We start from the raw sequence: 24,469 nt of genomic DNA on the forward strand, positions 1-24,469 counted from the left end.
TGTTGTTCCTAATATACATAAGCAACCTACCATTGCATGTTTTTTCTCCCATTTTAATGTTTGCCGACGACTGCGTCATCTATCGATCTATCACTAACAATAGTGATCACACTTCTCAGCAGAATCACCTGAATAGCGTTAAAGACTGGCGTGATCAATGGTTAATGGCCCAAAACCTTAATAAATGTAAATAGTATATGTCAATTTTCCGCAGCCGTAATGATTATCACTTTCCTTTTACAATTATTAATATCCCCATCGACACTGCGGACCCAATTAAAAGCTTAAGCATTACGACCACACACGACCTCAACTGGGGCTCGTATGTGACTATGCTAACATAATCTTCTAACGAAACCTCGAGTTTTGAACCACGACCTCCGCAAATTAATGCTCCTGAGCACGTAAAAGTTCCAGAATATGAAACATTGGTTAGGTCGAAACTGGAATACGTTTCATTCATATGGTATTCTCATCAGATTTACATCAGTAACCGGGTACGTTCATTCGCCCTGCTCGTATGATTTCAGCGTTTCGTCATTAAAAGTAGATTCTGGTTGGACACGCTAGTGGGTCGTCGCCGTATCGTGAGCTTATCGTTATTCCATAATTTCTACATCAGGTTTCTTCGCCGCGCACCTCATGTTCTACCACCTTCACGCATATTGCTGCGTGCAGGCCATCCACTAAATGTTGCTCGCCAAAGTGCGCGTGTGTGTACACACACACGCACACACACACACACACACACACACAAACACACACACACACACACACACACACACACACACACACACACACACACACACACACACACACTGTCGCCTTCGCGTCGTGTAATTTTTACATCGCGCAGTTGGAACGGCCTTCCTCTGCCAGTGGTTATGGTGCTCGACTGCTGACCCGAAGGTGGTGGGATTGAATCCTGGCCACATTTTGATGAAAGCAAAATGCTGAACGCTTGTGTGCTTAGATTTCAATGCTCAAATCATTAAAAACATTATGACACGATCGAGTCGTTTTTGTTTTTACTCGGTAATCATTCTTCCCTAATTTTTCTGTCAAAAACCTGGCTATTATCGGCTCATATAAACTTATCTGGTTTCCCATCGTATGTTTCCGAACACTGCTACAGGTTGTCTGGAAACCGTGGAGGAATAGCTATGTATACATCTTGCAGTTCCGTATGTACAAGCTCAGGAACGATCTAGCCATTTATGTTGCTGCAAATCCGTATGGGTCGAAATATTGAATGCATCCTCCAAGCCGAAAATAGTGATATGTCAGCGACCGTGATGCAGTGGCGATATTTCTTTAGCGTAACCGAAAAACGCCCGTAAGTGAATTCACGAAGCAAAAATGTTCGAAAAAGTAGCCTGCGTATACGGCCAAATCTTTAGAATGGCCCGAACCACTCTTTTACGAAAAACATGGCGACGACGAAACAAAGAACAGCGGTGTGGTTTCGGTTGCCGTGACTCAGTCACGCCATGTAGGCCGGTCCGATAATAGCCGATCTTGGCTATGCTTTTTTTGTTCATCTCGGGCAACTTGAGTTTTCTACTTCCATTGATTTTCTAACACAATGCACAATACTGACCCTGGAATTCACCCGATAAGCTCAGTGCTGTTGACATGAATGAAATGAACATATTGGGTATTTAAAAGGAAAATTATGAACTCGAAGTCATATGACTGGATGAAAAAAATTTAGCCATGCAAATGGTCCATAGCAGTGCGGCATATACTTTATATATTTTTTTTGTTAGCGTTGCATTCCACTTCTTCATGCAATAAAATGTACATCTAATCCTTCATGTAGTCATATTACGTGAAGGGTAACCGCATGCTACCACAAACTGCACAGCATTTTAGTTAGCCATCAATAAAGCCTATCAAGAGATTCCACTGTTTTTTCGGCTGGATTGGAGTTGACCATCTAACATATACGCGCTCCCCGAAATACAGCTTACACTACGCAATTTAGGCTGATCCGCTACAAACACATTGCTTCAAATGACAATGTAGCGTAAGTGTGCGTGAGTGCACATCCACACGAAAAAAAAAAAAATCAAGCGTAGGGGATATTTACCGCTCTGAGACCAAATCAGAAGGCTTTGATGTGACAAACAGCCAGGATCAAGCGGTGTCATTGAATAGAGACTGCACACAAAAAAAAGTACGCGAAAGCCTCCATCAATCAGTGGGAACTCTCTGTCTAGCGTGAACACCCGGGACCGGCTCGATTTGATCGCGAGACCGCGCAGTGCGGCCGCGGCTCATGGTTTCCTGTACCGAGGACTCCACCCACGCCCAGGGCCCGCCGAAGGGCACTGCGGTTTCTCTTTATTTTAATAAACGTTTTCACTCACTCACTCACTCACTCACTCACTCACTCACTCACTCACTCACTCACTCACTCACTCACTCACTCACTCACTCACTCACTCACTCACTCACTCACTCACTCACTCACTCACTCACTCACTCACTCACTCACTCACTCACTCACTCACTCACTCACTCACTCACTCACTCACTCACTCACTCACTCACTCACTCACTCACTCACTCACTCACTCACTCACTCACTCACTCACTCACTCACTCACTCACTCACTCACTCACTCACTCACTCACTCACTCACTCATACTTCTCAGTATCAAGTATGATATTACTTTAGACAAATCGTTAGCCCTTTGACGAGGAATGCCTATTAAACGAGGCTTTAGAACCGAGATAAATGATGCTACTAACCTAGTGGGTCATATTTCGCGAGGCACCTTAAGCTTGACCTGAAGGTATCACGTAGCCGTGGCGATACCTACGCTGGGTATCGTGTCGTAGCAGACGACGGCTTGGGCGACAGGCGCAGGTTGTGAAAGGTTTACTCACCACAGCAGGAGAGTCTATTTGCCCCTCAACAGCTCGTGGTCACGTGACCTGAACAGAAACGCCACTATGTATTTGAATTTATTTCACCTCATAAATACTATCGTGAGCATTATGAGAGGGAACACGCGAGCGCGTGGCGAATAGCCTAAAAACTGAATTCGATTGACACTTGGATGGCGCTGCTAAAAATACGGGGGAAGGAGCAACGCTTTTCTGTGCACTGTTGCCACTCCCACCACGCGTCTGCTTTTACAACACGTGGAACGTATTATCCAGATAACGGCTTTAAATTGCAGCGCTTGTTGCGTTGTGCGTACGTGCGTGCGTGTGTAACACGCACGCGCACGCACGCACGCACACACGAGCAAACGAGCGGATTAACAGATAAAAGCGATCGCCGCGCACTGCTTCGTTTTCCCACCGTACCACCGCCAGCGGCCGGTGACAAGCAGTCAGCTGCCGTTTTGTATCAGCACTAGCGAGGCGGGAGTACCAACGTTTAGTGCAGTGGATCTCAGCCATGTATGTTCCGGGGACCCCTTGGGGACTGGTGGAAGTAATGAAGGACACCTTGCAGTGAGAGAAAAGGCGGGGGGGGGGGTTCATAAATTAGCACAACATGCAGCATGAAATAGGTGCCTTTTATTTCTCCCTGGCAAATAATCGTCCAACTAATGTGCCGTGCCAATTCGATCTCAACAGCTTGTAAATGAGTTGCGCGGTCTGCAGCCACAGTCAACCTTTTCCTAGCTATGTTTTCTCGTCAAGTATGCAAGACTAGAAAACGTATGCTCGCGTTCATATGTCGTAGAAAGCTGCCACAAAAGCTTTACAGCTATCTCATGGAGTATTAGAAACGCAGTGACTATTATGTGGTCCAGACCACAGAATAGAGTGCAGCTTTATTCTGTGGACCAGACCACAGAATAGAGTGCAGCTTTATTCTGTGGACCACACGATAAACTTGCGCGCTGTGGGCTGTGCAGAAATGTTCTGTAGCCCAATCAGCCCACCTCTCTTGACGACGGTTTCTGCGCACCAGACCACAGAATAGAGTCCCAATCTATTCTGTGGACCAGACCACAGGGTAAACTGCAGCTTTGTTCTGTGAACTAGACCACAAAATAAATTGCTTTATTTTGTGGACCACACCAAAGAGACTGGTGCTGTGGACCGTGCGCACCAGACATCGCTGTAGCCCAAACAGCCCACCTCTCTTGACGACGAGTTTCTCTCACAAATTGGTAGGGTTTATTCTGTAGTCTAATTCACAGAATAAGCACTGCGCCCTCCTCTCTTGACAGCTTCTCTCGCGAATCGCAATATTCGCTCGCAGTCCGGACCAAGGAGGCCATTTCCGGGCATAGTACGCGAGATGGAAGACGCTTATGCGTGAAAGGTTCGAAATACGAAGGCGAAGCCCACCTTTGGCATGCTTGCTGGTCTGACATGCCAAAGCAGGTAAACTTGTCGTGAATTGAAGGAGCAAAAAGAAGGCGTATAATAACAAATGACAGCGGTTCTAAAAATTTCTGGACCTGATCTATCAAGTGCGGAAGACTTAAGTCACTTTCACCACAGTTCATTTGTGTCATGCAAAAAGAAAATGTGCACTAAGATCTGCACGGGAGACTGAAATTTTGAGCGATCTCCCCGGTTGTGCGAACACAGCCACAGATCTCCTTAAGAACAGCGTCAACGCCACCGCGAGAAGGGGATCATAACGACAAAGGGCGACACTACTAAAATACTCTGGCCCTCCTGGCCCTGATCTCTCGCGTCAGGACACACTTCAGTCACTTTCACCGCAGTGCACTAGTGTCGTGCAAGAAAAGTGCAAAAAAAAAAAGTGCACTGAGATTGGCAAGGGGCTACTTTAGCTGTTTCTGTAAAGTTTTCAGACGTTGACGATCATACAAGTACTCGCAATTATACGGCGCGTGCAAGTGTATCTAATTAAGTGACAAAGTGTGCTGTGTCCAGTGACAACTAGTAGGTTGTCGCCAATCTTATTGCGCTTTTTTTTGCTTGACACAGGTGTACTGCGGCGAAAGTGGCTTAATTAAGCGTTGCCTACTCGATGGATCAAGGCCAGAAAATTTTATGCACGCTGTCATTTGTTATTATTGTTTTCTTTTCGCGGTGGCGTTAGCGTTCTTTTACGGGTGATTTATGGCCGCGCCCATTCAGAAGGATTGCTCAATACGTGTCTCCCGTGCAAATGTTAGTGCACTTTTAAAGACGATAGTCTTTCTTGGGGAACTTAAACGCAGAAATTTTGGTCTGTCTTTCTGTCTTTCTGTTTGTCGGCACGTCCCTCGATTCAGCCACTCGGCCAAAGTTGAACCACTTGCCCAAGGGCCAGCCGTCTTGAACTGGTACAGCTGTTCATACTTGTGAACGTTGTCGATCAAAAAGTAAATATCATGCATATCTGAGGTGCAACATCACTAGGTAAGTATTAGGTGGCGTGTTCCTTTAATAGAAAATGCATACATACGTAATTTTAAGGACCCTAGTTTCTTAAGCTGCGCTGAAAATGCATAAGAATGGAAGCTTGAGCGAGTTGGTATGCGTTCATCTTTGTTGAAACAGCGCTCACTAGACGACGACGAAGTAAAAGAAGGCACAGGACAGGCGCTGCCTGTCCTGTGCCTTCTTTTATTTCGTCGTCGTCTAGTGAGCGCTGTTTCAACAAAGCTGAAAATGCGACTGCGCTGAAATTTGCCTTCCTCCGTGCCCTTCGCACGAGCTCATTGTTGTGTTTCGGTTTCGGTTCTGTATTGCACTGTACGAATGCCATGGGTTGGTGTTGAAAAACTTTAGTTTTGAGAAGGCCAAGAAGGTGAAAAAAAAATATTTAAAAAATGAAAAAGCAGCGTTGTGGGCGGCCTTCAGGCTGCTGGTTGTGGGCGCCGCTCTGGCGTTCCTGTTTTACCCAGGCGACGTGTAAATAAAAGAGTGTGTGGAGAGTACTCGTTGAGTGCGGACGTTTCTCTGCTTCAGCGCTTCGCGCCAAACCGCGTTTTCGGGCTGGCTGGCGTCCCCGCCGGTCGCGTTGGTCACCGCCGGTCTTCACCTGCTGCTGCGCCGGGACTACCAGCACGCAACACAGCACTCATGTTTCCCGACGTATTGCCAGATGGCGTCCATATCTCACACAGCGCCTCTTCTATCGTCTTTACACGACATTTGCAGCGAAGCACGCAGATACGCGGCCAATTTTTTTACATGACACAAACGTACTGTGGCGAAAGTGACTTTAGTGTACCGCACGCGATAGATCAGGTTCACGAAATTTTAGAACCGCTGTCATTTGTTATCATCGTTTTGCTGCTTCCGTTTACAATAACAAGTTTATCTGCGGCAGATATCAATACTGGCATATGTCAAAACATTGGAATCTTTCACGCATACATGATACGCGTCTTCAATAGCGATTCACAAAACGGCGATCACATATTGAGATTCGCGAGAGAAGCTGTCGTCAAGGGAGCTCGAGCGTTGGCAAATCGAAGTCTTCATGGGGTGGGTTCAGTTCCTTCTGAGGGCATTAACAGTGCCTGTTCTGTGAACCAGACCACAGAATGAACCCTCGCAATTTGTGACAGAAAACCGTCGTCAAGAGAAGTGGGCTGCTTGGGCTACAGGACATTTCTGCACAGCCCACAGCACGCAAGTTTATTGTGTGGTCCACAGAATAAAGCTGCACTCTATTCTGTGGTCTGGTCCACAGAATAAAGCTGCACTCTATTCTGTGGTCTGGACCACAGAATAGTCACTGCGAAATAGAAACATAAGTCAGCTCCGCCGCAATGAAAGAATGTTATGCGGTAAAGCATACAAAAAAAAAACAGTCGGGTCGTTGTTGCGGGGCATAGTGTGGCTCTAAAGAAACACGTTTTTTTTATATATTTTAGGACGGGTTTCGCGGACCCCCAACAATGACTTTGCGGACCCCCTGGAGTCCGCCGACCCCCATTTGAGAACCACTGGCTTAGCGGAATGGTAGCGCCCTTTCCACCCTGTTTCCGTCAGCCGCCGCCGCGAATCGCCGAACGTCGGGTTCGAGGCTACGCACCGCTCGCGTGTTATCTTTCATAGTGCTCACGATAGCACATTCATGTAGATAAGTGACGAGGGAAAAGCTGCACAACGGCAGCTTGACTGGTCCCGCCTCCTCGTGAACGGGCAGCGACATGGAAAAACATTCAATACACATTGCAGATGTGAATAAAAAAAAGAAATACATACGCAAGAACAGAAATCTCAACTTTGAAGTGGCAAAGAAACACTTTTCAAGAGAACAAAAACAAAAAAATATTCACAGAAATATATGCCGTTTGCACACAAAGCGTATGTTTTCATCGCATAGATTATATTTGTTTAGTATTGTGAGAGGATAGTAGGGGAGTGTTTGAAGTGCGTAATTAGTGCGTGGGCGCGGAACTGCCCATTGTTCAGTGTATCGATTTAGGCGAAAAAATGAATTCTGCTTTGAGTTTGCAATGTTTCTTATATAGGCAGTACCCTTAATCATATCACGTTTGAAAGAACACACAAAGTTGATACGCTTAAAGGGGGTCTACTCGTAAAATACAAGATTTCAGAAATACACCACGCATGTGTGCATTGTAAGGCATGTCTGAAATAGTGCGTAAAGTTTGCTACTGGAGTGAAACTAGATTTCCTAACGATTTCTTTGTACTATTTGGCCAAACTTGATCAGGGGCGTAGCCAGGGGAGGGGGGTTGGGGGGTTCAAACTCCCCGAAACTTTCCAATTTTGCTTGCGTACATATACACGCGCATATACAAACCGCACGCACGAACATACATAAAGTATGCTTACCCCCCCCCCCCCCCCCGAAAAAAATTTCTGGCTACGCCCCTGAAAGAGATGGCAATTGGCCTCGAGATCTTGCAGTGGCGCCCTCTCGCGTGTGACATCGTAGCGGGGACTCCGCTCTCAACCGCGCTGCAGCAGCCGCTGCTTCTGTATGCAGATCGTCTGCTTCAGGCGGGAACTGTCCAACGAACAGCCTCGCGACGGTCAACTAACGCCTGCAACGAATGTTTTCGAGTGTAATCGTGAACTTGTTTTAGTTGCGGCCCAATCAACAGGGCCAATAAATCCCCGGATGGCCGACGATTGCGTCGTTACCACCGACCGCATTGCTGGTAAGAAAGTGAAACTATGTGTGAGTGTTCTCGCTCGTTATCTTGTTTCCGCCGTACGATACTATTAGTTTGGGTGTTTCTTTCGATATTTCAGTAAGCGTGCCGTTCTCCAGCATCTACAAGTATGTAGACAGGGTTGCCAATGGTGGCTACTTTTCGCCAAATTGGCGAATTTGAGAGGCCCGTGGCGGCGACCTAAAATCATGAATGGCGACATGGCGAATTTTTGGCGATTTTCAGCTTAGGTCTCCACTGAGTTATGCATCCTAAGCTCAGTGCCTTCCCAACGAATGAGCGGCACTATTCTCTGTATTTTTCTGGGTTTTGAGGTGCACATTGCGCGCCGTTCTGTATGTCCGTCCTGTAACTCGTGTGTATCTCCTCAATTCATCTAGATGCTTCTAACTCAATTCATCTAGATTCATCTAGATGCTTCAGAGCTTCGCTAAAGTTTCGCTTCTGAAGGGGCTAGATGACGGGTTGGTCGTGTGTTCCGGCCATTTGTTCCGCCAAAGCTCCAACTATTCTGAATAGCTTGGCGACCTATTCACCACTGCAGTATCCCCTGATCGAGCTCGTATAGCGAAGATGGGCGGATACGCGGGTGTTCGTGCAATAAAAAATTATTTATTCAGGCATTTTCTACTGTTCTCGGTGGACGTGTGCAATGAAAACAATTGCTATATAACATTTTACAATGTCTACCTGTTCAATTATAACGCACTGGATTGACGCGGGTAGATATAAGTGATTATATATGAAAGGGACAGTGGCGTCCGGTATCATATTAGTTCACACTGAAAGGCATAAGACTCACTATGAACGATACCTGTAAGAATTCTATCTTACTACTTTCAATAAACCTGTTAATCCTTTTTTTCATATGAGGGGATGTAAAGCTGTCTACAAACAACGCCTTCGCGGCTTTCGCCTAAGGTTTACCACACTTTTACCTTTGAAACGAGCGGACAGGGATGGAAGGATATCATGAGCGTTTTATCCTTTCATACTTGCGCCTCCGCGCACATCTTGCGGCTAGTCGGAGAACCAGGTGCACCAAGCACTCCCATGGTGAAGGGGCGATGCGCCTGGCATTGAGAAATGTCAATATACTTTAAGGGCTTTGAATGGCACTGTATTCTACGGGGCTATACATCAGTGGAAATTCTTATTACTAGGATATGCCGCACATATCTAGAATGGCGACTTTTTTGGCGAAATTCGTAAAAAATGGCGACTTTTGGCGACTTTCTGCTCGTCGTTTGGCGACATTTACTCGAAAGTCAGTGGCAACCCTGTATGTAGATAAAGCTTGTACCCTTGTACGTGTACGTGTAGGTCGCGGTGCCTCATCGTGGGCGAGGTGGTGTACGACGCAGGCCACGTTGTTGAATGCGCGGTCGAGGCCGTCAACGGAGATCGCATCACCGTCGCAGCTCTCGTTCTGCAAACAAGTGCGCAAGTGCCGCCTTGTTGCACACCCCCGGCGCCTGTATGATCGCAGTTTGTCCCGTAATGTTGGTTCAGTGAGAAAAATAGTACGTCGTAGTTCATATTAACATCGCACAGGGACGTCGCATGGGTATTAGAATATAACAAATAGTTAATCGCTGATTATACCACGCACAGGACCACAGAGATTAACGTGGCAAAGGCAAGCTGGGTCGAGTTTCACGCCACGCAGCCTAACGAAAAGCTTAAAGAGCTCCGCTTTTAAAAAAGTGTCCGTACTGCCAGGTGAAAACTTTTAGAGAATGTGCACTAAACAGCGGCAACAGGTTTCGATTATGAATTTATGATAAGCAGTCCGCTAGGCGCGCGCTTGCCTTCATAAGTAAAATACGTATGTACACCATCCAAGTGCAGCTGTAGTCTCAGATATCCTGCGCCGCTCAGCTGAGCTCACGAGGCGCGCTTTCCTGCGAGGCGATTCGGAGGCCCCATCGTCGGCTCCTTCTCTAGGGGCCTCCGCAGCAGGTTATGGGACGGCGCCGCACCTGGTGTAAGTCGCCTCTGCTTATAGCCTGCGCGCAATAAAGGCTTAAGTATTGGCGAGGCGCTTAAACGCGGTCACAAGCTTAGCTAAGAGTGGCGCATACGGTGGGTAGCAGAAGTCTGTCCGCGAAGTGCTTGCTACACACTGTCGATGAAGGCGTGGGGCGCTTTCCCATTCTGAACTTGACTATCCACTTCTTCTTCAGCTTCGGGTCCTTAGGATAGTTGTGAAAGCTAGCGCCTTTTTCACGAGCGGACGAAGAACACTGGGGCACAGAGCAGTACTTCACCATTGCGCAGCACTCGCCGCGGAGACAAGCGGCCGCAGTTCTACGAAACAAAGCGCTGTAGTTCTAAATGAACGTTAAAAGCAGACCCACCGTTGTTCGAATAGCGTCAGTAGCCACCATATGCAAGGTAACCAACTGAACTGCATTTTTGTTGAGATTTACCACAACGGCGGTTTCAACACGGCGCTGGGTCTACGTAGCAGACGAAAGCGCGCGAATCCCCGCTCTGACGTCATACAGGCGCCGTTCGCAGCGCCGCCATCGGTCGCACACGAGGCCAATAGCGCAGTTGGGAAGCAAATACAGCGTTATGAATCATAAGTTTCTGCGGTATAGCAAGTAATCTCTGGCATCTGCGCAACACACGTCACACCACCTTCGTATAATATGAATAAAAGGCAAGGTTCTGCCTGGCGTTCCATAAGTATCGCTATTTCGCCAGTGACACTGGGGGACGAGTATCGTACGTCGTGCCGCTTCGCCGTTTGCACTATTTTGCCAGCATAACTATACTGCCACAGCCAGGGTCGACAACGACGTGCCATTCTGCCATCCGCAACGTTACTGCTAGGGTCACGTGACCCCGAGCGTTTGAGGTGTAAATAGACTCTCCCCATTACAGCCGGTCATCTTATGTCGACCCCAAAATGATGTCATTCGTTTCTTTTATAGTGCAGTCCTGTCATGCCCGTCATATCTTCTCCCTCGCACATAAGAGAAGTTTTCTGGCGATTCGCAAAAAAGTTACAGCAGCTTCGCACTATAGTGGTGCCAAGCCTCAAGGAAGAGCGGAGCAGGATTTCCTTCCTTGTTTCTCTTTATTTTTTATTTCTTCTCTTTCTTTCTCTGTCTCTCTGTTTCTTGTATTTCTGTTTTGTATCTGTTTCTTTCTATTTCATTCTTTCTCGCTCTCATTTCTCTTTCTTTATATCTCTTTCTCTCTCTCTCTGTTTCACGTGTTTCACGTGCTCCACTTCACCGAGCAGAGTTTTCGTTTAACGCTCGCACCTGCTGTACTCGGTGACGGGGCTTGCCCAATTCCTGTGGAGCATACCCACCTGTGGAGTTTTGCACGAGGTAGCACAAGTTACCGATAGCTTAAACTGCTTCGCTGTCAAAATCACGTGAGACCTTTCTTAGCGCCCAGCACGGCTGCGCTGTTTGCAAAGAGAACATGACAATGTGAACAACTGCCTGTGTGGGCGACGTCGACTTCGCAAACGCTTTCCGCTTGAATTTCAGCATTCGACAGAATGTGCAGCGATTACCCCGAATCGTTCGGTGCGCGCAGCCCATGTAAAAACCAACGGCAGTGACTCTTGGGGTGCCGTGAAGCGTGGTGAACATTGTGCCTTGGTGTCCTTTTGCAGCGTGGATAGGCGCCAACGTACCGTTGCGCTGCTTGCACTTACAGAGCCGCCTGCAATGTGGGCTTCAATACCGGCATCAGTTGGCTTACTTTGTTTTCTAGTCAGTTTTTATGATGCATGATGGTACTGGTGCATGCTAGCGATAGCGTCAAGGCCAACATCGTAATGTGCGAAACCGTAAGTGACAGGCGGATACATTCTGCTATAAATGCGGCTGCCTTGTCAAGCCGGCCTTGACTATTCACCGGTCACACCACGGTGTTATTTACCTGGCATTTACCGCACATGAGCCTCCATCGTCTCTCGGGAGAATACGCGCTTTCCGCCGACTTTGGCGGGCGTCGGAACGAGATCTCCCGTGCTAGTATACATGTTTCTGAGAGAGTATATCCTGTCGCTTTGCCCCGTGCTGGAGCCGCGAATGCGGTGTCCCACAGCTAAATTTCACTCATTACCTGTGGACGTACTACAAGTCATGCTCGCTTTTTGCATCGGAGCTTCCACTCCTATACAGTCGGAGAAAGAATTCGCGCGGAGTGCGCGCTGTTGACCCATTGCCCGCCTATATGGCATTACGGGCTGCATTTATGCATCCTAAAAATTCGGCTGTCGTTTGCGTTTCATGTTTTTGTGCGTGGCATGATGAGGACTGAGCGCACGGATAGTGAAGCATGCGTGCAAAGTACCTGAGGCGTGTACAAAAACTACATTGCTGCAGGCTTTGGCACCTTGCGATAACTGATGACTAACGTAGCGTTCATGCCATTGTCGATATGCGCTCTTTCGCTGAGAGACGCTTAGGCTGCCTTGATAGGAAAAAATTACAAATAAAAAAAATCAGGCGAGAAAAACGACATTGCATTTATTTACTTTCTTTTACTGTCAACAGGAAGTTCCCATTTGGTTCTTGTTACCTCTAATTATGCGAGAGTGCCCCTTGCTTTGGTCTGGTCATCAAAAGAATGAACCATCTCAAGCCACTTTAAGGAATCGAATCTAGGCCTGTGGCGTGGCACCATCTGTGGTGCCACGCCAGCTGTTGTCAAGGGGCGAATGACACATGCGACATTAGAGCGTACATGCACTGAGACTATCGTGCTACCACGTTATTGATGCACGTCGCGAGTAGGCTTATGAAGACTTTACAGACACACGGTCAGTTTGGTTGTAAAAGCGACCAAGCTACATGAACACGCCGTAGCACTCTGCTCCATCAGGTGTAAAGGCATGACTAGATCGCTCGTAGAGATCTACATGTATAAGGTTTTAACCGACTTACGCTGTATTTGGATGCTAAAGCAACGAGGAGCAATGGGCGCCCTGTCACGTGTCGTTTAATCGGCCGTAATGGAAGCGAAAGAATGTGTGCTTTGAATGTGTCCTTAGAATGTGTCCTTAGAAAATTTTCATAGATGGGTTCTGCTAGGTTTTTATACGCTGGCTCTTAAAGGAGTCACTTACTAAGACATTAAAAATATAAATCAGTGTGCTTAACGACCCGAAAGCCTGAGCCCGCGGATTATGAGGGGCACCGTATTAGGAACCGTTTAATTAATTTTTATTAACTGCGGTTATTTAACGTGTTACGCGAGCACTTTCTCATTTCGGCGTCGTCGAAATGTGGCCGTCCGGGGTCGGAAATCAAATCTCAACGTCACCAAGGGTATATATACTCTTTTTTTAAAAAATATGACCATCGAAGAAACACGAGCATGTACAACCTGCACGCAAACCCCGGACCCGTGCCCTGAACATCTGCTCCACCACAACAGTGCGTCAGCGTAGTAGCAGACGCCCGGAATTAGGAAGCTGAGACGCAGCGAAAAGTCTCTATGGTAGCATAATCGCGACGCTAGACGTGATGTATGCTGCCATGCCATCATGTGACCACACATTTTTCTTTCCTCGTGCTTGACCGGCTTTCGTGTTTCCTCCTTGCCCTCAGTAGTGTCGAGTATTTTCAGTGCGTACCATAGCTATCGTGCTCTTTTTCTCGGCACGATATCTCGTAGATGAAAACAGCGTATGCAAGCGAAAGCTTTGTGAATTAGGCTGCTGACCTCTACGCTGTTAATGCGGGCACATATTAAAATTTCAGTGGCTGCGGCCTCATTGCGGCATCACCCACAGCGAAAGGGCCGAAGAAATAGTGCATTCTGCTCTGTCACGGAAAAAATGTGAAATATTAATAGCACCCTCAGTCAGTGCAAGACACTGTAAAGCTCACATTTCCATAACAATATCCTCTATGCTCAGCATCGTTTTTGGTGGGCATTCAGCACAATCGCAGCGACGATTGAAATTCACTCACGACATATCCGTAGCGCTTGAATTGGGTTTTCAGGATTTGTTTTCAAATGCTTTTAACACGACATGTGTGGCAAGGAAATTAAGCTGTATGAAGACGACGCGGTCAGCGCGCTTTGGCTTCATATATGGCTCGTATTCGACGCATTCAAAAGTCGTATCCGAATCGCGAAAACGTGCGAGCCGTGAGTGGTCGTGACGTATTAGGTTTTTAGAGTCCGTTTTAGCTTCTGAAGATTGGTTCGTACAGCGAACATGTCCACTTGCCCTCACTTGATTGAGAACCGCACTTTCGTCAGGAAAAGCGTCAGTCTGACCAATCACGCGGGGGGCAAACGAATGGTTCACTTTTAGAACCGTTATGAGACCGCAGCTATTGCTGCTTCACGTCACGCCGTGTTTCGCTTTGCCGCGTGCCTCTCGAGTCTTTTACAAGGTGGTGCCACCACACCCAAAAACGTGAACAGCCGATTCACGGGAGGCATTGAGGGACACTCAAGTCGCGAAGAGGCCAAACTGGGACAACACACCGTCCCACACTCAAGCCGTTCGATAACGCGACCACGGCGGTAAAAAGAGGTGACTCTCCTAAGTAGGGAAGTCCGGTTACCCTATAGTATTCCCGTCAGTCGACGCTGTTTTACTCGTTTACGAAATAGCATGCGCCCGCTTTCTAAACCACGCTTCACGGCGTATGGAAGGCGTTCCTGCTATTTCCAGCGTTCTTTTTTTTTTTTTCGTCCGCATCTCAGTATACTGCTTCGATCTCGCTTTGTTTTGGAGCTCACGTCTGTGCTCTGTGTATAATGCCGCTGTCCGCCACCACCATTGCTCTCCATTGCTTTGCACTGCTCCGCGGGACCGAAGAATTAAGCGAAATAGCAGCAGACTGCCACAGAGTTGAGGAATAGGCGGCTAAAACTTCGCTTTAAATATATTATTCAAGGTGACAAGAAACATCAAATGTTCGCAAAATATACAGCTTTTTACATGAGCGATATTGTTCAATCGCACTTCGTGTAGCATGGTGTGTGCATTTTAAAGCCATCAAAAACTGTGGTGGAAGATACCTTCAGCCCTTATTGTCGCATTGAAGCCGTAGATGCTGTAGAAGGTAGTCTACGGCACTACGTCAAGAAAAAAAAATCACGTACATTCACGCCTACACGACTGCATTGTATTAGGCAATACAATATCACTGCCTTCTCGCTCTCAGTTACTCCATTGATTTGGGGTCTGGAACAACCTTCTCAACGCCTTTCGTTCGTGCATTCGCTGCATATTCTATTTGCACAATAAAAAATGGCTACGCCACGATCATGCGAACCAATTCGACGTGAGAAGTTCTCTATTATTAGGGAACTCCTAATAAGAAGATCCTATTATTAATTTTGAAGTATCGCTTTGTAGACATGGCCTTGGAAGCACCTGATAGTTTCCAACCATGGGGCGTTTCCACCGCATTAATTTTTCCTTCGCTATTTCAGGTTTTGAAAATGAGCGGTCGTGAAGACTTAGGGCAGGTGTTCGCGAACCTTACTCGGCGACAGAATCGATACTAGCAGAGAAGGGATTACCGCGTCTGGGCAAATGTGGAGGGTTCGGCGACCTCGCCCTCTCGTTCGCGGAAGCACCTTGCTGCTGCTGCGCTTCCTCACGGGAGCGCTCAATTGAGGAACTTGCGCATAGCTCGCAATCGACGCTCATTGTTCGAACAGCACTCCGGTTGGTGAGCACACGTCTCGAGCATCGCCTTCCGCTAGCAGTGCCGGCGTGCGTGGAGCGCTGCGCGCCCTTTACCGCCGTTCTTCTAGGAAAGTCCAACCCGCCCGGAGAAAGCACGACATGACGTTTACGCACAGGTGAACACGTTGTCGTGTTGCTCTTTTCCTCCTCGCATTACCTCATAGTTGTGGACAAATGGAGACGCCTTCGTTTTGTAGCACGTATGCCGGCGGACATTTAGAGGCCGCACGGCTATGTGCCGCTACTGGCGAGATGGTCCCATTGCCGTCGACTGCTTTGTAATTTTGTTTTTGCGCATCTCTTACTGAGCAGATATACCTAACTCAATGCTCTTTGTTCTACTTCGCCCCTTTTTTGTCATTATTTACGCGCTGTGCTTGTACGCCCCAATGAACGCGACCAACTCTCTGAAGCTTCTACTTTTGTACCGTTCAGCTCACTCGATTAATGTAATACATGTCCACCTACAACTCATGACACGGTATACACTGCAACGTTACTAAATACGTCTTGAGCGCACTTTGCGGGACTATAGGCCTACTGTACGCCGGCAAATGCCCATACAAAAATGTAAAAAAAAAACAAAAAGATGAGAATAGAACAGATTTTTGTTTACGAATAATATATGTAGCGCGTACTGCTATGTGCAGTATGCCTATAATAGGAATTTCTGGGATAAAGCGGGCTGCTTTGTAAATGTCTTTTAGTGATTTTGATCTGACACTTTTCTGCGTGTAGTCGCGAATGAACGAACTGTCGATGACATTGCAACAAGAATCTTCTTTACACTCAGCACTTTTTTATAACCTCTAGAGTACAGTAAATAGTCGTGAGTTTTGTATATGTTTGTATATACAAATGAGGATACATAAGAATGTATCTCATTTATCTTCATGTTAGTACAGACGCTTCAAATTTACGGATGAGATCGTGGGAATGGCAGAAAACACTTTTAGTGCAGTGTTTCCAGTATATTTGCATGTTAGTATGTTTAAAATGGTGACACAAATTATTAAACAAAATTGCAGTTAATTCTAAGTGATTATCACATATGAGACTGCCGCTTTAGTAAAGAACTAATCTGCTAGGCTATGGCCAGCTGCATACCGCTTACAGACGTGTACTTTGTTTCTTTGAAAGCCAATCGCCTTCTTTGAGAAAATATTCGGAGGTTTCATTTGCAGTTGTTCTTAGGCGAAATGGTAGAGACCGGTGTACTTAGATTTAGGTGCACGTTAAAGAACTCCAGGTGGTCGACATTTCGAAGCCCCCCTTACGGCGACCTTCATAATCATATCGTGGTTTTGGGACGTAAAACCTCAACAACTTGCTCCTCAAGCTGTGCAGAAAAGATCTGGAACTAACACTGAATGGAAACTTTCAAGTTCAGATTGGCCGCGGTTATCTTCGGTCGTGCTTTAAAAAAAAGTGGCACACAGATTCCAAATGGATCTCGACAATAACGTCGGTTATGTGTTGATATCATGTATTTCTGAGATAACGAAAAATATTCATCGTTTGTGTCGATGACGTCTTCTCTAGCGGAAGTGACTAAAATTTTCGGTATGTCTGCTTTCGGGAGTGTTAAAATGCTTCCGTCAATATGTACGAAGAACAGGAGACGATGAAATGCCTAAGGTTTGGACGGCTTGGTATCATAGGTTCCGTATGCGACGCAGTGTGAGGCTGAGCTCGAAGAAATGAAATGGACGCAGCGGCGCTTCGTGCGTCCAGCTTAATTACTCGCGCCTAGTCGTCTCCCGCGCTATAGTGCACAATCGTAGAACCATGAAAGTGACGATCTTGGCTCATCCACAACCAAGGCCCAGTGCGCCGTTTATAAAACTCCTTAGCCCACATGAAGAAAAATTCATCGACAAATTGTGTCCTAGCTACTGCTCTATCAGCTGTAGCAGCATCCTCAATAATTACACTGCACGGCACCGCATTCCGATAGGGGCGAAAATGCAGGAACACAGGAACACCCGTTTGCCTATAGGTATAGGCGCACGTTATAAGAACTCTAGGTGGTCAAAATTATTCCCGAAGCCTCCCTATGTGGCCTGCTTCATAATGATATCGTCGGTCCTGGAGCTAAAAGCCTACATTTTTTATTAATTACACTAACACAATTTTTTTCCACTACTTTTAGCTTTGAAAAAACAGCTGGCACAATTTTCGGCAGATGCATTGTCGGGCAAAGCCCCCATCGAATTACGCTCGTCGACATTACGCTCGTCAATTTAGGCTTTATATAGCAGTATATTTATTTTACAGACGGGTCAAGACGTGCATCCACGGTGTGAAGGTGGGGCCTTCATTAAAATATCAACTGTCTTTCCTGCTCCCGATAACACTAGTCTTGTCCTTCGTGGCTTATCGGTGAGGCGAAGCTTTCGCGCTTTGCCTAGAACCGGCCTCGCTAGGTGGCAGTGATAGCTTATTTTTCAGTTTTTATAATCAAGCGACTTAATCACCCGTCATTCTGAGTAACCACTCACTGGAAAAGTCGGCATTGTGTTCTCCAAAAAAAAAAAATGGTCAAAAATAAAATATTTTCAGATATATGAATCTTCAGAAATCTGAAGGACTGTAGAATAGTAATCTGACGTTCTCTGACAAATTGTCAGAGAACGTCAGATTATTGTTCAGCTAAACATTTCAGTAGTCTAAAAGTTTTATGAGCTTTGAAGTCTGGGCAGTCCAGCAGGCCCGTGAAGCGGCGGAGAGGCAAGGCCTTGATGTCTCGACATGGGAGACCCGAGTCCGGGATATTAATCTGCCGGACAAACCATAAAGTTCTTCCAGTCATTTGAAGTGTAAGAATTTTTCGAACTATGCTTGGTGGTCTCTGTGAATTATATTATAGCCAAGGTTTGGCGAGTTGCTAAGGGCATGGATTGGAACCAAAACCATGGGCGTCGGCAGGGGGGTGAAAATGGGGCACTTGCCCCCCCCCCCCCTTTCGAGAAGCCACACCTGCACTTGCCCCCCACCCAGGATGCACCAGCCCCCCTCCGCCCCCACCGCCTCAATATGATAGGGGGTTGGTTATTTCTAAGGACGCTGCCGCACCAATGGAAAGCACTATAATTGCACATTAGCCGACATCGAACGTTATTTAGGTAATAGGCTCAAGTACCTCCTCAAAAAAATAATAATAATGTCTCAAAAATCCTGCTGCATCGTGTAGGGCGTGCATCAAATAAACATGCATCCAGATGCGCATGGATGTCGCCTGAAATGAATGCCCGAGTCCTATGGGTGATGCAAACGAGACCTTTTTTTTTCTTTTCTTTGTCTTCTCGGGAACAGGGCAGCGAGGAGTCAGCATGGCGGCGACGTCTATCACGGAGGACATGGGTGAGGAGGACATGTACCTGGAGATGTATCTACGTCACAAAGGAGCCGAGCGGCGTCAGAGCCGCCGTTTCAGCCGGCAATCTTCATCCAGGAGGGGTTCGTCGCCATTTCCATGGGAGACGGCAGCTGGACGACGACGCCTGTCGTCTTATACTCTCTCCTCGGAGTAAGTAGCGGCATTCACTACCCTCATTTTGTCTGCGAAAAGACAGAGAACGAAGACGATGCTGTCTTGCTTCTTTTTTGTCCCTCTTTTGTTTCTCTCTTCCCTTTCTCTATATTCGTTCATTCGTGACATACATGCTAATCAGGAATTCGAACCAAATGATCTTCCGGCATGCTATAGCTTATACGAATACATTTTCGTAGGGCAAAATAGCCTGCGCTTGATCACTATGCAGACTTGCCAATCAACCTTTTGTATTTCCGGAGTACAGTTCTGTTGAAATCGCTCTTTCATATCGCCCCTTCTCCTCATGTTCATTATTCAACGGCCAAGGAGCGATGAGCCCTGAATATTTTTCCCAAGTGACCGTTTTTGTATATGTGTTGAACCATGTTGGATGTACCCTGATCTTGAGAAGTAATTTTACAGAAGCATGAATATGTGTTGCAACGCGTACGGCAGGCTATTTCCAAATTATGACTAGCGGAAAAGCCTACAGCTATCCTTAAAACGAAAAAAAAAATTACAGTTATTGCGTTGGTTCTAACATGTAATATAGTATATGGCAAGCGATAGCTACGATGAAAAATGGAACGCGTCGCATTCTATTTTCATCGTGGCTAGCGCTTAAACCCCTCTTTCACTTTTGATATTGCTTTCATAAACATGTGGCAATGTTTTTCGCTCATCCTCAAGAGTACGATTGTGATGACAACGGCATAAGGTTGGCTAATATTTATCAATCCTTCATCTCTGGCTCAAGCAATGCAACACACGCAGTGATCATGTTGAAAAAATAGGTGACGTTGGCACGTTAAGCTAGTTGAATCTCCATTGCTTAAGTCATTAGGAGCGCGAAAAAATATAAACGAAGGACGAAGCGATAAAGAATTAGAACTGCCACGGGTATCACAAAGCATAAAAAAACATATTTAATGACGTGACCACGACCAGTAATAAATGACGTGAAGCATAATAATGTGTTAACTTGATAAGAAAAAAGTTTGTTTAAGCTTCCTCGAAAGGTTCCCTCTGTCAGCGGGGAAGGGAGGAAGGAACAGCAGAGAAAGGAAAGGCAGGGATGTTGGAATATTCTTTTATTTAAAGGAGGCCCTTGAGATTATCTACCTGTGCACCTCTGAAGCAGATGTTTGAGCGTTAATGCGTCTCTCCGCCATCGTCAATTATTAAAACATCGTTAAGAATCATTGGGCCAGCCATATTCATGTGGATAATTGTCAGAAAGCTCGCAGATGTTTCCGGGTTAGATCACGCAGTTATAAGACATTCAGAACGTCTTACAAAAAGTTCGAAAGTTCAGTTCTTTGTTCCTGCGCTCCTATATCAGGCACCACAAGGAAGAGTACGTTGCGCACCAATGGAGGACTTAGCTCCTTTCATGCAATAGACTTATGTCGGAAATGTAACACTTTATGATAATAGGATTGCCTGATCGCTATTTATTATATTTTACATCGGGCATGTAACGACGCATACCGCCAAGGACGAACAATCTTGGTGATCTTATGTTGCGAAACAGCACACCAAGTACGGCGTGTCATTGACCGGCTCCATGAGGTTCTGTATCACGCATCAAACTGTGAGCGCAAAATATTTCCGCATATCGCCTCCATAGGAATGTGGATGTCGTGGGCAGGAAGTACTGAACATGCCATCATGTAATTGGCTGCAGAACGCCTCCACTGAGCACTTAGCCAGTGAGATGCGTACCCTAACAAGCGTATGCTCGCATTATGAAGAAAGCATATGCCTCTCCGGACAATGATTACAACCCTTGCTTCTAGTTTACAAAAGCCGATTCGACAGCTCAGTGGCTGCGGTGTTCCGTTGCTGGGCGCGATTTCGCGAATGCTGCCTGCGGCAGCCACATTCCGTTAAAGACGAAATAAAAAATACAGAATACGAACAACTTAAGTGTCGCATTCGAGGTGCGCGTTAGCGTGTCGTGTTTGGAAAAGTTTTACCAAATGCGACACTGCTTCTGTCAGCATCTGTGTTTCTCAGGGACTTTCAAATCAATCACTTAATTAAATCGGCAGCGCGAATTCTGGTTAATAAAGCGCTGGAATGCTCATTTGAAGAAGCGCTCCGAGAAACGAGTAAATAACATATGCACTTTTCTAGTATGCACCTAAAGCCCACAAGGCTAGCGCGAGCCGTTCGGCTGCGGACCGCGTGCATTGTCCGCAGGACGGTGGCCCGACATGCCCTTGCTCAGCAGGGGTCGTTGTCGCGGGTGGGCCTCAGCGATAACGCAGCCAGGGAAGGAGATACTTGCACTGAGCGCACATTGCATCAGGCGGCGTCCACGGCGTGCGCTGGTCGCAACGCCGCGGACCGCTGTTCGCGAGCGTTGTTATTCCGGCGGCTGCATTATTGATGCTCTTCGCTGCGGCTCTAATGAAGTGGGACAAAAGACTGAGCAGCGGGTCCGGACCCGCCCTGCGCTCGTCGCCACGCCCCGCGCGTCGCCGGCCGAGAGGAGAGTTTGTTCCCGTGGGCCGGCTGGGATTTTTCTGCCGCGTTTCCCTCGAATCCCGGACGCTTTTTCACTCGCTGCTTCGTAACCTTAATCCTGATATCTGTGAGCTGCATGCATTCTCTCTTGTCTCTGGGTTTGAAGGTGGCACAGGAAACGCTGTCCCTATCCCGGGAAAAACCGCGCGTCACAGCAGAGAGATCGTCGCGGAAAGCAGAAAGCCGGCACCTTTCATGAAGACATATTGTGGTCCTGCGCAATTTGTCGGTCCTGTTGGGTTCTTGGCTGTAGAACTCACGTTTCTGACTGGGCGGGGCTTTGCGCTGGCCTCACTTCGAGCTATTACGGAATGAGCTGAGCTTAGGAAAGAGGACAGCTAGTTTTTCACCATTTCTTCGAATAACATACATCACTGAATTTAGTGTTGTCTGGCTTCATTTGGGAGGAAATAAGTGCATAAAGAATTATGGCTCAGTGGCCACGGCGTTTTGTATATGGGTGGGAGGTCACGAATTTGATGCCTGGCCGCAGGGGGTGGACATGGATGGTTGTGCAACGAAAAAAAAAAAAAACTTTCTTACCGAGATATGCGCTTTTTCATGTCAGAAACGCTATATACGGTAAAAAATAATTGTGTGACTTTCATTACGATATCCCTCATGGATCACTCGTTGCTTTGGCACGTTAAACCTCATGAATCACTATAATAATGATTATTGGTAATTGTTCTGTATATACCACATTATTGGTCTCCTTTTTTTCTTTTCGTCATCGTCCTCAGCAACCCCTGCATGAGCCAACTCGTGGGCGCACCAGCAATTTGTTTTTCCCGTGGACATATGAAAACAGGCAGTAAATATGGGGGTCAACGTTGCGTTTATACCTGTCAATAATCCAAGAAACATGTACAGCACCGTTCAGAGAGAAAGAAAATCAGGTGAGCGGCACAGAATAGACCCTACAGCTGTTGCTTAAGGCGTAGTAAGTTCGTAGAATGCCGCATATAGGAGTGGTTTATAAAGTTGAGTTTAGCAGCGGTCGCTTTCTTATACAAAAAGAAGCACGTCGCATATTTTAGATAACAATAATAACTGTTGGGATTTAACGTCCCGAAACCACGATATGATTATGAGAGACACCGTAGTAGCGGGCTCCGGAAATTTCGACCACCCGGGGTTCTTTAAAGTGCACTTAAATCTTAAATCTAAGCACATGGGCCTCAAGCATTTTCGTCGCCATCGAAAATGCGGCCGCCGCGGCCGGGATTCGATCCCGCGACCTGCGGGTCAGCAGTCGAGCACCATAACCACTAGACCGTGGCGGGTGCATCTTTTAGAAGTGAGCATAAGCGATCCTTGACAGTATTGGCCGCGAGATCGAGCGGAGTCGCCGCCTGGCGGCTACTGGCTGAAGCGCGCCTTGTGTGGATTGCTCCCTGCGTCGTCTGCTAGCCACGCCGTGTTTGCATGTGCGCGTACGTCCTGCACGTTCTCAAAGGGCGGTTTGTTCTGTTATGTTAGCGCGAGTTTAACTGCTCGTACGTATAGCTAACATGGTGTACAGAAGTAAATGGGCTTGCTCGGCGCATGCGCATTGTAAAAGGATCAGTGAGGGCGAATTTCGAGAGGGCTGTGTAGTGGTGTCGTACCCTTCGTTCTACGGAATGATTTCAGTGTTGATGCCGCTTTCTGGCTCAAGCAAATAGTAAAGTGCGCTTGGCATAGTCCCAAACATGAGGAGCATTAAACTGTGTGTGAATGCATCGTTTTAGCGACTCGGTGGTAATCAAAAACGAGGCTCATGCACTTTCGCGTTGTTGTTAGGTGTATAATTGCGGCACTGTAGTTCATGATGAGCTTTAGTCGCACTTAAGATGTCCTTTTATTTTACGGTCGTGGTCCCGCTACAGCGAAATATTTCTATCGAGTGAAGTTTGAGACTTCGGTACTCAAACTGTCCCTAAAAAAACAGACAGTGGAATGACACGGCAGCGATAAAACGAAGTTGCCGCGTGCAATTTTAACTTGGAGAGAAATTTATGCAGAACCACCCGTGTGCTTAACCCGACGGCGTGCCTTACATTTATGTCGTATAATTTCACGCAAAACCTCATCCTTTTTTTTTTCCCATTATCTTGAGCGTTTGTGTGGAGTTGTTATAAATTGATGGAAGGCAGCGGACATTATTACTTTGAAAAAAAAAAAAAGACACTTATTCTATAAAATAACCGGACCTTTGTTGCATCACTGTCGTGCACGTAATCAATCGATGAAAGCTCTGTGCTCAACTCTTACCTGCGTATGCGTATTCGCGTGAACAGTGCTACTGAACTCATTGCACCGGAATATGGGCTGTTGTACAAATGAACAAGAAGTAAATACTTAAAGGGGTGGTGCCACCATGTTTGTGGCTTGCACATTCTTTGCTGTAAGCGTTTCCTATAGCTCCAGGAAACATGATGCACGCACCAAGATTCATGTATTCTCGCTAAATAATTTAATATCGCCTTTTGATGTGGACAGCTTTCGGTTTCGGTTTCTGGGCGCCGAGGTTGGGCAGTGACGTAGAAGTGTAGGAGGCTTGGTCACGTGACCACACAAGACTGTGACGCACTCAGCCAGGAAGCGGTCGAAACTCGGCGAGTGATGTAGCAACC

General features: G+C 46.8%; 1 protein-coding gene across 1 annotated transcript in view; it reads left to right on the forward strand.

Annotated features, from left to right (window-relative positions):
• Nucleotides 1–24,469, forward strand: part of LOC119381634 (transmembrane channel-like protein) — a 59,843-nt gene that overhangs the window by 7,844 nt on the left and 27,530 nt on the right. The window contains 1 exon segment of the mRNA XM_037649411.1: nt 19,100–19,313. Within this exon segment, the coding sequence (XP_037505339.1) occupies nt 19,117–19,313 (197 nt within the window). The 5' untranslated portion in view covers nt 19,100–19,116.

The sequence above is a fragment of the Rhipicephalus sanguineus genome, chromosome 1 (genome assembly GCF_013339695.2).
Source record: "Rhipicephalus sanguineus isolate Rsan-2018 chromosome 1, BIME_Rsan_1.4, whole genome shotgun sequence".
NCBI classification, from domain to species: Eukaryota; Metazoa; Arthropoda; class Arachnida; order Ixodida; family Ixodidae; genus Rhipicephalus; species Rhipicephalus sanguineus.